Source organism: Desmodus rotundus, chromosome 8 (genome assembly GCF_022682495.2).
Source record: "Desmodus rotundus isolate HL8 chromosome 8, HLdesRot8A.1, whole genome shotgun sequence".
Lineage (NCBI taxonomy): Eukaryota > Metazoa > Chordata > Mammalia > Chiroptera > Phyllostomidae > Desmodus > Desmodus rotundus.
The window spans coordinates 37,672,566-37,687,690 of NC_071394.1; the positions used below are offsets into that span (position 1 = coordinate 37,672,566).

A 15,125-nucleotide genomic window follows, 5' to 3' on the forward strand; every position below is an offset into this window, starting at 1 on the left:
AGAGAGACAGAGAGAAAAGTGACAAAGGCCAAACGGCAGTACCCGATCAGTAATTTGTGGATTAAAAACATCTCAGAGCTCTACTAAAGCAATGCAAAGCTAGAGCAGTAAGTTAGGCAAGCATAGGACAGTGTTATAGTCACTGTAAGGATGCTTATATTTCCTAGGCTTTGAGTTAAACTGGTAAAATTTTATTTGTACATTCACATAAAAAAAATCCTTCTAAAATTGAAAAGATTATTTAAAACCAAACCTACTGAGGATTTGCAGATGGTCCCAGGTTGATATTCTGTGAGGTAGAGTGTAGCTGTGGAAGTGGGAAAAAAATATGGTTATATGGGAGCTTCAATGGTCAACGATGTTTTTCAAATAAATATATGTAACTGTAGCAGATATTTGATGTAGCGCCATGTTAAAGAAAGCTAAAGTCCTCATTCTTAATAAAAACATATAGACATATTTGGAAATATCCATAGTCATTTTTATGATAAATTTCAAGAGTCAATGTAAGGAAAGGGTAAGGCAGAAATCAGGCTCAGAGTGGCAAGTCAATGAAGTAAACTGGGGAGAGCTCCCTGGAAGAGGCGAGTGAGCACTGAAACCACAGCTTAAGAGGGATTATTTTTACATTAAAAACCTGGTTAAAAACAGCTTCTTTTGTTCACATTTTCCAACAAAGATGGATACTTTTACTAGAGGCTTATATGGTTGTAGACATGATAAGCTGTGGACATGAAATAAGCTTTTAAAAACTTCTATTTAAGTTAACTGGAGCAAGTTTATCTAAGCAACTTCTTATTAGAGAGAAATATCTTTTACATTTCCATTTAAACTCATTTGAAACTTGTAGACAATCTCCAGAATACAAGCTACTTTTAAAAATAAAGGACAAAAGTTCTGATGTATAGTAATATATTTCTTAAAAAACAACAACACTGGCACAAGTTTTTGATCAGTTATAAATCAAATTTATTTCCTAACAATGCTTTTACAGGAAAAACCTTGCTGTAGTAAATTTTCAATCCCCAGAACACAGAAATAAAAGGACCATTAACAGTCTAGCAAAAGACAAAAAACATTCATTAAATGAGAATTGCCCTATTTTGCCATAAGTGTAAAATAATCTTTTTTCCCCAGTTTTACTGAGATATAATTGTCATATAGTACTGTATAAATTTAGTTTAAGGTGTATAGCATAATAATTTGACTTAAATATATTATGATTATCTTTAAATATAGTGCTCCACAGAATATGATAATGTAATCCAAACTAAATTGAAATTTCAATACACTTATTATTTTAATAAATGTGCAGAGAACTGGATCACATATCCATTCAATAAACTTTTCTTATATAGATAAGGAAAATGAACTGAATAAGCACGGAATAAACAATAACATGAACAACTTGTCCCATGAATTATATTAATATATAGCAAAGTTTTATTACTTGGCAATAATTTTTCCAATAGAGCAAATTTCTAAAATAATAATGAAAATTACTGGGGTATATGATTAGACAACTTTTAATTCTACCTACTATTTTAAAAGATTATTTCTAATTACTAAACTGAGGGTGAGGTATAAATAATTAACAGTGTGAACACTAATCAAGAACGTAAGTTTCTTGACTTCTCTTGACCTCTGTTTTTCTCTCTATAAATAAGGAGTAGGTCCATATGTCTTCTAAGATATTTTCTGGCTGTTAACTTCATTTAGTTATCCACTTAAAAGTCTTTAATAAATAGTTACAAGTATTAGAAGTATAGCTCTTTCCATTTTTTGAAGAGATTCTTTTTATCTATATTTTAAAACTGCAAGAGATGCTAGTCTAAGTTTCAGATTTTGCAGTGAGGGGTATAAATGGTAATGAAAAAATAATAAAATCAATAAAAACAAAAAAGTTTCAGATTTTATGGATACAAAAAAAAAAAAAGAAACAATACAAATCTGAAGCCAATAGTGACAGAACAGGAGCCAGGAATCTCACAGTTTGGTTCTTTCAAAACCAGCTGTCTCCCACAGCAAGGCAAGACATTCTCTAAATGACCTAAACCCACATACCCTCAACATGATTAGCAAGCACTACATGGAAAATCAGGGTTACATGGATTTTGTCCTTTAAGATATTTTTGAACAGTTTCATCTTTTTCAATTATAAGTATATACTGATAATTGGAAAATAGGAAAAGTAGTAGGAACACTATTTTTTTTAAAAACCCGTAACTTTATTGACAGATAATTTTCTAAATACTTAACAGTAATTTCATTGTTTTTGCATAACTTTTAAAAACTGTAATCACACCGTGAATATGCATATAAAATGTTATACCCTGATTTCATTGAATACTATGTCAAAACTTAAAATATATCATTTTAAAAAATGTTTTTAAATGTCCCTGGCTGGTGTTGCTCAGTGGATTGAGCACCTACCTCCCTGTGAACCAAAGAGTTGCCTGCTGGTTCGATTCCCAGTCAGGGCACATGGGTTTCAGGCCAGGTCCCCAGTAGGGGGTGCTCAAGAGGCAAGTACACATTGATGTTTCTCTCCCTCTCTTTCTCCCTCCTTTCCCCTCTCTAAAATTAAATAAATAAAATCTAAAAAAAAAAAAAAGTGAAGAGGGTAGAATACAAAACTGTATACACTATATAGTTATTACTAGATAATTTTTAAAAATCCCTATATGTTAAGAGAAGATTAGAAAGAAAATCACTAATATGTTAAAAATAACTAGGTCTGGTTGGTGATAATAGGGGTAATACTTCCCTTCTTACTATTTTCAAAACTTTGTTTAATTAACATGTATTATTTTTTAACTGTAAAAAGTACTAATTTATAATTTTTATAAGAGTGATCAGTAAGAGGTATACACATTTTATAATGTATTCTACACAATAGAAAATTTACAATGGATAAAGTGACTTCATTTTAACTAAATGTCAATAAAGTTGCCACTAATGTCATCTCTTAAATATATAATCCCTCTTGAGCAAAAAGGAAAAAGGACTCATGGACGTGGACAATAGTGCAGTGATTGCTGGGGGGAGGTAGGAATAAGAACATTAAATAAAAAAGAAATAAATATATAAAGTCAACTGGAAAAAAATGCTATCCCTCTTACTACCTTTTGAGTACTTCTTTCATCTTCATCTTCAGATGGATCAGACTGATGTTTTGGACTGTCCATTTGAAGGAATGCTCTGACGTCTGGACTAAAAATAAAAATTAACTTTATTATGATTTTGAAAGTATTTCTACAGCCTTTCTCCCTTTAAAAATTGAAAATAAAAAAAATTATAATAGCATTTACAGTAAGAGAGCCAAACAAAATCCATTAATATTCTGTATTATAAAAGAAATAAGCAAATTAATTTAAAAAATAGAGAATCCAACATGAGCAAAGGGAGAAACAGTTGAGAAAATTTATCAAGATGTTTAACACTACTAATAATCCAAGAAAAACTAATGAAAATAACAATGAGATACCACTTTATGTCCATTAAACTGCAAAAATTAGGAAGATAGATAACATCAACAGTTGGTAGGAATACAAAGAAAGAGACACCCTCATGTATTACTGGTGAGAATGTAAATGAGGAAACTTTTCTAAAAAGCCATCTGGCAATATTTGGTGAAACAGTGTATGCATTTTGCCTAGACACAGAAATTCCAGTTCTAGGAGTAAACCACACAAAAATTTACATCCAGGTTCAGTGAAAGATGTAAACAGGATACTCATGGCAACATTCCTTAGAGTAGTGAATCAGAAGCCAACAGCACCTGCCCCTAGAGAAATGAGTAACCAGCTATGGCAGGCAGAAACAAAGAACTAGAGCATGGTACCATTCATGTGTATATATTAAATATTCACAGACACAAAGCAAGAGTCAATAAACATATCAAAGACACATATTGGAGTGGGTTTCAATAGTGGGAATGAAGAATTGGGAGTGAAGATCAAAGATGAAGAGAAAAAGTGAACTAAAATAAAAGAGGGACCTTGTGTGGACGAATGACAATCCCAAGCAACGACTGAATCTCTATAACATAGGTACTTCCTACGAAATTGTTCTTTCTTTCTTTGTAAGATATAATTGACATTTGTACATATTATGAAATGATCACAATAAGTCTAGTTCATATCCATCACCACACATAGTTACACTTTTTTTCTTGTGATGAAAACCTTTAAGATCTATTCTCTTAGCAAATTTAAAAAACAAGGTGGGACAAAAGTAGATTTATAATTGTGAGTATGCAAAATGCGGTTTATTCTTACGTTATTTATTATTTTCCATATGAACTGTAAACCCAATTTTGCTCTACCCTGTACACAACACAGTATCGTTAACTATAGTCACTGTGCTGTACATCATATCTTCATAACTTATTTATTTTATAACTGGGAGTTTGTACCTTTTGACACCTTCACCCACTTGCCCAACCCCCTAACACCTGCCTCTGGCAACCACCACTCTGTTCTCTGTATCTATGAGTTAGTTTTTTTTTTAAAGATTCCACATATAAGTAAAATTATACAGTGTTTATCTTTCTCTGTTTGACTTACTTCACTTAGCATAATGCCCTCAGGATCCATTCCATGTCATCACAAAGGGCAAGATTTCCCAAACTGCTTGTAATAATTAAATATAAATAACATACATTCATTGTAAGAAATTCAGAATGATGAAAAATAATTTTTTAAAAGTGGAAGGGCCTGTGGGAATGTAAAATGGTGCAGCCACTGTGGAAAACAGTTTGATGGTTCCTCGAAAAGTTAAACATAAGAGTTACCATATGATGTAGCAACTCATCCTAGAAATAAGAACATATGCCCACACAAAAAATTCATACACAAATGTTCACAGCAGCATTATTCATAATAGCAAAAAAGTGGAAGCAACATAAATGTCCATCAAATAGTGAATAAAGAAACAAAATGTGGTATATGCACACAAGGGAATATTCTTCATCCATGAAAAGGAGTAAAGTACTGATACATGTTATAATAACATGGATGAAACTTAACATTATGCTAAATGAACAAAGGAAGATAAAAAGGTCACATATTGCATGATTCCATTTATATAAAATGTCCAGAACAGGTAAATCCATAGAGATAAAAAGTGGACTAGTAGTTGTCAAAGGTTGGAGAAAAGGGGAAATTTGAAGACTGCAGCTTCTTTTTGGGGTGATATTAATGTTAGATTAGACTTGGGGTGACAGAATAAGATAGTGACAATGGCTGTACAGCATTAGAAGTATGCTAAAAACACTGAATTGTAACATGCTAAAAATTGTTAAAATAAGGTGAATTTTATCTCAAAAAAATTTTTAAAGGTGGAGATCTTCATTATTACTACAGAAAGGCAAGTACTATTACCATTTTAGCATATTTTATTGCAGTCTTTCCGCAGAGTTGAGATCCTATTCCATTTAAAATATTTTATTTTCCTGTTTTTCACCTATAAATTACATCATAAGCATTTTGCCATCTTGTTAAAAACTCCATAATCACTTTGACAGATATATGATGTTGCACAGTGCACTAAGTTATTCAATGTTTATTCACCCTAGAATATAGATAGCTTTGATATTTTACCACCCAACTTCACTACTATAACTAATGTTGCAATTGACCATCCCTGAGCATAACAGTAGAACTGCATATATGATTTTTCACTATAGATTTTAAAAAGTAAAATTATTTGGTCTGAATTACAAGGCATTTCAGACTTTATGTAGTTTGTTATCTAATTTCCAGAGAGGCCGTACCAATTTATTATACCCTCCTAGCAGTATATGAATAACCAGAAGACTCTCTCTAGTCCTTGTTAGCTTTAAATGTTACAGTTTATATTAGCATCTCTGATAATTTGATAAGTGAAAAATAGTATTTTAAAAAGAAGGTATTCAGTTTCATTAGTAATTAGTGAAATACAAACTAAAGCAACAATAAAGCCACTACACACTCACCAGAATGGCTAAAATTGAAAAGACTAACAATACTAAACAAATACAGGGTGGGACAAAAGGAGGTTTACAGTTGTATGTGGGACACAGTTTATTCTTGTATTATTATTTATTAATTATTGTATTATTTTCCATACGAACAACTGTAAACCTACATTTTCTCCACCCTCTATATTCCTTACAACATAGAATTTCTACGCCAAGATACATCAGAAAAGCTTGCACACGTGCACCAAAGCCAGACAGAGAATGTATAATATATGATTCCAATGGTATTAAGTTAAAAAAAACAGGGCATGTTAATCTATGCTGCTAAAAAATCAGAAGAATAATTACCTTTAGGAAGGAAGGGAAGAATAGAGATGGGGAGGAGGTCCTGTATAGGAGGGACTTCAAGGATACTGGAAACGTGCTATTGCTTGGCCTGCGGGCGACAACTCAGATGTGTCCACTTTCACGTAACTTATTAGGCCGAGTGGTCACGATCTGAGCTCTTTTCTGTGTGTGTTACAACTACAAGAAAGCTGACATAAGATATCTTTGCTTCCTTTTGTATTTCTTAATAGGGAAGAAAATACTCAGTTATTTGGGGTAATCAATCATTCATTTGTAGCTCCTCTTGGTGTCTTAAGAGTGTATTACCTGCATGAGCTCTTTCCAATTATCTATATTGATCTATTGTCCCTTAAATCAAGGGAAACTTTTTCTATATTTTTGGTTTTTAATTTTCTTTGTGATTTTGAGGGTTCAAATGTTTTTGTTGGTCAAACTTGTCAGTTTTATTGTGACACCTCATGTACTGCCAATGTGCTCAGAAACCCCCTTCTACCCAGACATCAGAGAAATACCAACACACCTTAATCCAGCTTTTTAGGGATTTTCAAAATCAATTTTAATAAAATTGTTTTAAAAATAAGCTTTTATCTATTGAAGTAAAGCAATTTTTATAGTTCATTTCCCTAACAGTAATGATAGTCACACAGTAGGTGTTCAAGATGCACTTGCTGACTGGCTTCTCTTCTTGCTTCCATAAATCTGTATATTTTATAAATAGTTTGATGTTCAAATGAAGAGTGTGAAAATTAACAAAGTTCCATTAAGAACAGATAAGATCCAGAAAATATGAAATGTCACTTCTTATTAAAAAGAAAATGTCAGATAAAATTAAGTTGGGGTGCTGGATAGGTCCTGTACCTAAAATGGAATGATGGTAGTTACAGGGTGCATATATCTGTAAAAATCCATTGCGTTGTACACTTAAGCACTGTGGCCCTGGCTGGTGTGGCTCAGTGGACTAAGTGCCAGCCTGTTGCTGGTTTGATCCCCAGTCAGGGCACATGCCTGGGTTGCAGACCAGGTCCCCAGTTGGGGGCGCATGAGAGGCAACTCATAAATGTATCTCTAGCACATTGATGTTTCTCTACCTCTTTCCCTCCCTCCCCTTCTCCCTAAAAAATAAATAAATAAAATCTTGAAAAGAAAAAGAAAATAAAAGAATTGTGTATCATTTAAGATAATGTTAAAATTAAAACAATCAAATTGCTTTCAGTTTAATTTTAACACCAAATATATCTTATAATACTACTCTTTTAGATCCAGTGTTAGGAGTTCTGAGTAACACTATTCAAAATGCCAGGAGAAATAATCACCACCACCACCATTTTTTCCCATACTTATTCCATGTGAAGCTCTCTGTCACATGGAATAAGCAAATTCACAGGAGGAAGCAAATTCAAGACCTCAGCGTATAAACTATATATCAAACACACCAGCAATATGCCAGTTCAAAGTAATCTCAAGTTCATACAGCAAAAAATAAAGGTTTGAAGGACATATAGAAGCTGAAGATAACACAATTTATCATAGGGAAAAGGCATAATATTTAAAAAATAATTGTACAAAGAGCCAAATAGTAAAAGCCCTTTGCTAAGGAATGTAACAGATATAGGAATCCTGAGTTCAAGGTTCCTCCCCAATTTTGTGCCCCTCTATCACCTGCTGGAGGCCCTGAACAAAAAGGCAGCTAGCTGGTCTTCAGAGCACTGGCTAATCCCAGGGCTAATGCAGCTGCTGGGCCTCCCCTGACATGTCCCTTGTGCCAGGGGAAATTCAGAGTGCTGGGCAGAAGACCGTGGTTGGAGGAGGTTCCACTCTATTATTTTACTAATTTAGTAAGTTACATTAAGTGAGTCAAAAAAGGAGGTCAGAGGATGTGCTCAGAATGGTAGAAGCTTACTGTAAACTGTAAAGAACTATATAAAAAATATCATTGCTTTTAGAACAATTGCTAGAAATAGTTCTTCAGTGCCGTGATTCTGAAAAGACTGAAAAAGTGTATCATGTTTGCATCACTGCCCATAACACAAACCCTTACTTACAAGCCCCCAGATATTTTACTTTATCAGCTTTATTTTTAGAATATAATGCTTTATATATACAAAATAATATAAGTAACATATGTGTAAATTACAAATCACAAGAAATATAAAGAATACCCATGAACCAACTACCAGACTCAAAAATGAAAACATATCTCAAATCATGTTCCTAGGTATTTTTGGTAAGATGCACCCTCTCTACTTTCATCGGCAGCATCTGATCTACAAAGGGAGTTTAAACTCATGAGTGTGAGACAGACACAGGGCTGGGAAAGAGCCTTCATGGTCAGTGGCTGCCTGGAATGCTGGGTTGAAAAGGACGGGAGGCCTTCTCGGTAGAAGAGAACAAGAGTGGTAGCACGTGTGCCTGGCCCTTGCCAATTCCGTCAAAGGCTGTACTTATCTCCCTTCTGAAAATCTACTCTGTGTTCCAGTCATACGTAAGTGTCCTGCATGCATCAGGCTTTTTGTAGATTCTTACACGGACTTTTCCTGGAATTTTCCCCCTGCCTTTTTTTTCTTGAATGAATGCCCTTCCATTAAGTCCTAGGAAGCCTTCTTTGACCTCCTCAATAAAAGTTGGCCATATTTTTCTGTTATCTTCTAGCACTCCTGCAATAAAGCTTTCCTAGATTTAACTGTTTGTTCCTATATCTGTCTCTCCCACTAGACTGGAAGCCTATGCCTCTGGAATGTAGGAATGACACTCATTCCTCTTTATGTTCCCGACATACACAGCAAGTACTTAACAAATGCCGTTTGAATGCATGAGTAAATATAACAACAAACAATTAGCAAAATGCTTTAACTGTTTACTATACAAATTCCTTTCAAGTTTAATCCACAAAACCAATACAAGTAGAAAAGGAAGAAAGAAAATAACTAGGACCTTGAGCTGATGGTCAAAAAAGCGGTTAAGAATACCAGGGGAAAATGCTTGAGGAAGATTTTACATACACACACATTATATATAGCACAGTGACATTCTACCGAACACATAAAATCTGTACCAGCAACTTATTCAATATTCTTAGGTTTGGTTTCAGAGCCTCTTCAGAACACAATGAAAATTACTTACTGGTTGTAAAGCTCTGGGTGCCTAACTAAGTTCTGAATGAATTCATTCAGTCCTGCCCTTCTTTGTTTGATAAAATCTGTGAAGAGACACATATGCCATTAGGATTATTTATGTCAGACTAGGTAATTATCAATACAGCTATATAAGAACAGAGAAGAGTAAATTCTGATTAAGAGCTATTTCTTAATCCATGTTTCTTTTTATACAATAAAAATACTTAGAAATATTTATTTTAAAATTCATAAATACAATGATTATAAAACAAAAATAAAGCAGATAACATGTCTTCCAAAAGAAAAGTCTCCAAAAAAATGCCTACTTTAGGTTCTAAATAAACTCACTACAAAAACCGGTTGGTTGCCTTCCATACTTGCCCTGACTGCAATGAACCCACAACCTAGGCATGTGCCTTGACAGGGAATCGAACCGGCAACCTTTCGCTTCATGGGACAATGCCCAACCAGCTGAGTCAAACCGGCCAGGGCTCAAGTATGAGTTTTTTGAAAAATTTCAGGGAGGTATCTTGTAACTCTTCCAAGGACATTCTTTATGTCACTGGACAGCAGAGAGTATGTGAGGTTCACATTAAAAACTATGCTTGAAAGACAGTTTTCAGAAACTGGAGTTAGTATTGTAGAAGGAGAACTAAAATGAATGACTACGTTTGAGATATTTAAAGAAAATCTAACAATTGTATGGAAGCAGTTTTAAATTGTTCTGTGGATATTTACGGATGGTACCTTTGCATTGGGAAGTGGGTTGTGAAAAAGAGAGTGATTTGCTCTCTTCTGTGAGCTACAGCCATGCTGCACTAAGTGCTACTAGACTCTCCACTTCCTTACTGACTTGAAACAGTTTTGAAAGCCCTGTATCGGAAGATAAATAAAAGAAGTCAGTCGTGCAAAAAGAAAACCAGCAGTAGGCAGAATTTAGGGCAAGTCCAAGTTTAATTTTTAGATCAACATTAAGCAGGCAAATATCTAAAACATTCCAGATTAGACTGAAATGCGTACCAGCCCCCTTATAGGATAAGTTCCAAGAACATATAAGGCTGACATAATATCTTTAAGAATTATAGTTGGAGATATATATTTTTCTAAATTCTCTAATTAAGAATTTATGTGAATGTATCTATTGTTATTCAAAAGAGGCTTCCACTAGAGATTCAAAAGAACTTAATGCTTAGATAATAAAATGAACGTTTAGTCTCCAAAGCATGTATTAAACTGACCTATAAAGATTTCTTTGTCATCTCAGTGCTTCTAGAAAAACAATCAAAGATGAGACAATCTCCATTGCTGCGGCGCAGGGGGGAAAAATCAAACTTTGACTGAAGGAGACCTTGGGTTTTTGTTGTAATACTGCTACTGGTGCAACCTGATTACAGGAGCAACCTGATTATATTCCAAATCAAAGGATATTTAGAGCCTGCAGGGATCACAGAGGTCCTTTATCCTTAACCCACACCTTTCAGATCAGGAAATGGTAAGAGTTTTGTAATGTTCCAAACAAATAATTTAAAAATAAAATGCACACAAAAGCTTATGGCCCTGGATGGTGTGGCTCAGTGGATTGAGCATGGGCCTGCAAACCAAAGGGTGGATGGTTGGATTCCCTGTCAGGGCACATGCCTGGGTTGCAGGCCAGGTCCCCAGTAGGGGGCACGTGAGAAGCAACTACACATTGATGTTTCTCCCCCTCTCTTTCTCCCCCTCTTTCTACTTCCCTTACCCTCTGTCTAAAAATGAATGAATGAATAAATAAATAAATAAAATCTCTTTTTTAAAGTTTGTGAATTTTGTTTTTAAAGGTACCATGTATTAATCAGACAGTATAGTAAGGGGATAATACAAATAAATAAACCTGGATGAGTTTAATTTTCTATGTATTAGCTGTGTGGCTTAGGAGAGTGGCTTAGTCTTGCTATCATTCTAGTTCCCTGTGAATGACACAGTTACAAATGCAAATAAAAATTCTAAATATAATAGAAGTGAGAATCCTCGCCAATCATGAGGTTCATAAAGTATCAAAGTATAAAGAGCCTCCAGCTGAGAGGGTTACAGGGGTTCATCTTGCAGCCTCAGGGGCAAAACTAAGTTTTAATTAAAGTAAGAATGTGAAATAAATATGAAAATGAAGTATAAAGAGATGCTTGTTCATCGTGGACAGAATTCCACAGAGCACAGTGAAACAGTTTGAGAAAGAAATAGTGAGGGGAAAGTCGTCAAGATAAGTGACTTGAGAGCTATTTGGTAAAGAGAGATTTGACCAAGAAAGCAAACATGTAAGGAGTCACAGGTTTAATGGGTTATAGGGTTACAAGCAAATTAATGGAGGAAGTAAGGTGGTGTGGAGGGAGGGCACTCCGGCTTGTCAGGATGCACCTACTGCATAGATAGATGACTTTTCTGATAGGATTTTTGGTAGCTAAGGAGGCTTCTGTCTCTCTGTAAGTAGCCATTTGTGACCTAGAATCTGATTCCTTAGATTCAAGTGGAAAGTTCCAGGCTTGAGCCTTCAGGCACATAGGCTCCAGATTCCTAAGATCTTCTGGGGCATTATGCTCCCCAAGGGTGACCAATAGGGTATTTTCTTAGTATGCCATTCAGAGGCCTGCAGGATGCTACACACAGGCTATACTTTTAATAAATGTTTCTCAGTGTAACAAAGAATGTCCTCCATGGTTACAAAAGTACCCCCAAATAATCTTTAATGATCAGCAAGTTTATCTGAAGCCAGGCTGCTTAAATTTAACTTCCAAATTTGACATTTACTAGCTGTATGTGACCCTAACTGTGCCTCAGTTTCCTTATCTATAAAATAGTAATGATAATAATAATATCCAACTCAAAGGGTTGTTGTGAGTACTGAATGAATTACAGCATGTGTTTAAAACAATGCCTAGTACACAGTAAGCATCTTCCTGAGGCATTATTTTCACAGAGTATGAGATCAATTATTTTATAAATTCTTATATTACTGTACAATTAATATGTTTACTATATCTTCAAACTTCAACCATCACTTATGGCTGGTCTATGAAGTTATTGCTTACCAGGATCAAAATTGTCACCAAATATTCGCTTGGCAGGAATCTTCAGGGCCATAGTTGGAAATTGTTTTTTTAACTAGAATTTTTAAAAATAACATTATATGAACTTAATTTTGTAAGTCTTCTGGTTATACATGCACCAAAATAAAATACAATCTGATTTGCAAGAAAATCCATTGTAAGACATACTTTTAAATATATAATGATCAAATATATAAATTAAATTACACCAATAAAATACCATAGACTGTATAATCATCCTATTTTGTACCAATAAAATACTTAGTAGCTTTGTGACCTTGAATAAGTTACTTAACATCTCTAGGCCTCAATCTTCTTGCCTATAAACTAGGGATAATTTTAGCACTTACCTTACAGATTTGTCGTGAGGCTTAAAGGAAATCATTTACATTCAAGTGCTTAGACTAGAATCTGATGTATAAGTTTGAATACATTACTCATCATTTATTATCTCAGGGAAAGATGTGATCTTTGTGTTTTCTCTGTATGAATAGGTTGACAATTGTTATCTAAGAAAGCTGATGAATTTTGCTTTCAACATCCTCTACTTCAGCCTTCCCCCTATAACTATTCTAATACTTTTATCAGATTTGCTTATCCCGAGAGAAGAAACAACTTGGTCCTAGAGAACTTAAATTTGGAGCAGTAGAGTCATAAATAGGGGTCAATGCTTATTTTTATTAGAGGCTTCAGGTAAGACCCCTCCCTCTCCCACACACAAACTATGTATGCAACTACCAGCTGACAGGAAATAGAAAGAATAGAAGAATGTATTAATCACTCTACACCACAGGCTTGCTATCAGCAAAATCCAGTCTGTAGACAAATGACACTGCTTTTTTTCAATAAAAAGCTGTAAAGGAAAGATAAGAGAGGTGGAGGGGAAAATTTAGCCATTAAAAGACACTTAATAGACTTATCAGCCAGTCACATAAATACTGACTATTTGATATTAAGATATTATCATTTAGTTTTATATGTGATAATCATATCATGTGTGTGTGTTTTAAGGACATTTATCTTTTTTAGAGATGATACTAAAATATTTACAGATGAAATGATACGATAAATAAAATTTCCTTCAAAATACCGTGGGCTGGCTAGGTAGGGCCAGAAATGCAACAAGAATGACCATGTGATTGCTGAAGCTGGATGGTACTTTACATTATTTTCTGCATTTGTACTAGTCTCTCTACCTCTGTAGGTTCTGAATAATTTCTACACTAAAAAATTAAAAAATGTCAACAACAGTCATAAAAACACATTTAAACTGATAATTAAAATGCTTACAGATTGGAAATTACACTTTTTGTCTTTTAATCTAAAAGAAGCATAAGAATTTGTATTTTCACACTTAGGGAAATCCAAGCCAGGTTTAACCTCATTTCTGTAGTTTGAAAGAACACAACTAATACCATTCCCCTGTTTTGTTTTCTTTGCCCCTTGTCACAAGAGGTAGAATTGGCAAGGGTAATGTAAAAACAGAGGCAGACACAGAAAATGAGAAAACAAGAAAAAGACAAAGAGAAATATAAGAAAAAGGAAAATGGATAATAAAAACTCATTTACATGTGAAGAAAAATTATCTGCAAAAAGCTTCAGATGGCATGTTTGATGGAAAGAGAGAATGAAAGTGGTCACAGCAGGGGAAGTGCCCAAACAAACATTCCTACCTCACCTTTGTGCTTAGAGACACTCACATGTTAACACTCTGCCTGTAGAATCACCAACTATTTAAACTGAAACCATCACAAGGAAGATAAGCTTTTCACTCATGCAGACCTCCACACTGCTCAGTTTTTAGATGACATCCCTACACTCCTCCCTCTTATAAACAGTTCTACAAAAGGAAACATCTTTAGAAGGTGAATCTAGCCTATATAATCTTTTTATCAAAATACATAAAGAAATCTCAAATTTTTAGTTACTGGTAGTTCACTGAACAAAACCTGATCGAATTCCTCTAAGAAGTTCATATAAACCCTCTGTGTGAGTACACCTGCGTGTTATGTTACTACCATGTCATTCTTACCTGATTATAAGCCAGGTAACATAATAGGTACAGTCCAATCTGTACAATCATCAGAAAATGCTAATCACATACATAATGGTATCCAAGAATTTCAATTCAAGCTAGCAATTCAACACTCACCCAGAATCTAATAGAAACCTTTTTTAAAAAAATTAATGAAAAATTGCAGAAGATATTTCCATGTACAAATTCCTACTGGCTATTATTTTGTTTCAAAAGTGTGACTTCCCTTACAGTCAAAAAAGATTATCTTAATCAACATCTTAAATACTGCTTAAACAATATTTAAAACTGTGTATAATAAGTTTCAATTGCATATGCGTTAAAGAAAAACTAAATAACACAAGAAAACACAACAGAACTAAGAGTTGGGCAGTTTAACCAGAAGTAATATAATGATGAACCATTATTAGAGCAGTAAATATAAAGGATTTATGTCTAATATTCTATAATATTAAAATATATTTTAAGCAGTACATCTAGTTTTCACACCTTCAATACTTTATTTGGAACTTCTCAGTGGTCTCCTCTCTACCCTTTTTGGTAAGAATTCCAAAGTTAGAATACTTTAGAAGAATCTATGACCTTTT

The 15,125-nt window shown here is 34.1% G+C and overlaps 1 protein-coding gene across 13 annotated transcripts in view; it reads right to left on the bottom strand.

Moving 5' to 3' along the window:
* SGK3 (serum/glucocorticoid regulated kinase family member 3) overlaps nt 1-15,125 on the bottom strand; it is a 155,144-nt gene that overhangs the window by 24,595 nt on the left and 115,424 nt on the right. For all 13 annotated transcript variants that reach the window (XM_071222243.1, XM_071222240.1, XM_071222244.1 and 10 more), the window contains 4 exons: nt 12,486-12,558; nt 9,431-9,506; nt 3,126-3,213; nt 258-307 (listed from right to left, as the gene is read on the bottom strand). In XM_071222243.1, the coding sequence (XP_071078344.1) occupies nt 258-307; nt 3,126-3,213; nt 9,431-9,506; nt 12,486-12,558 (287 nt within the window). The remainder of the gene's footprint in view (nt 1-257; nt 308-3,125; nt 3,214-9,430; nt 9,507-12,485; nt 12,559-15,125) is intronic.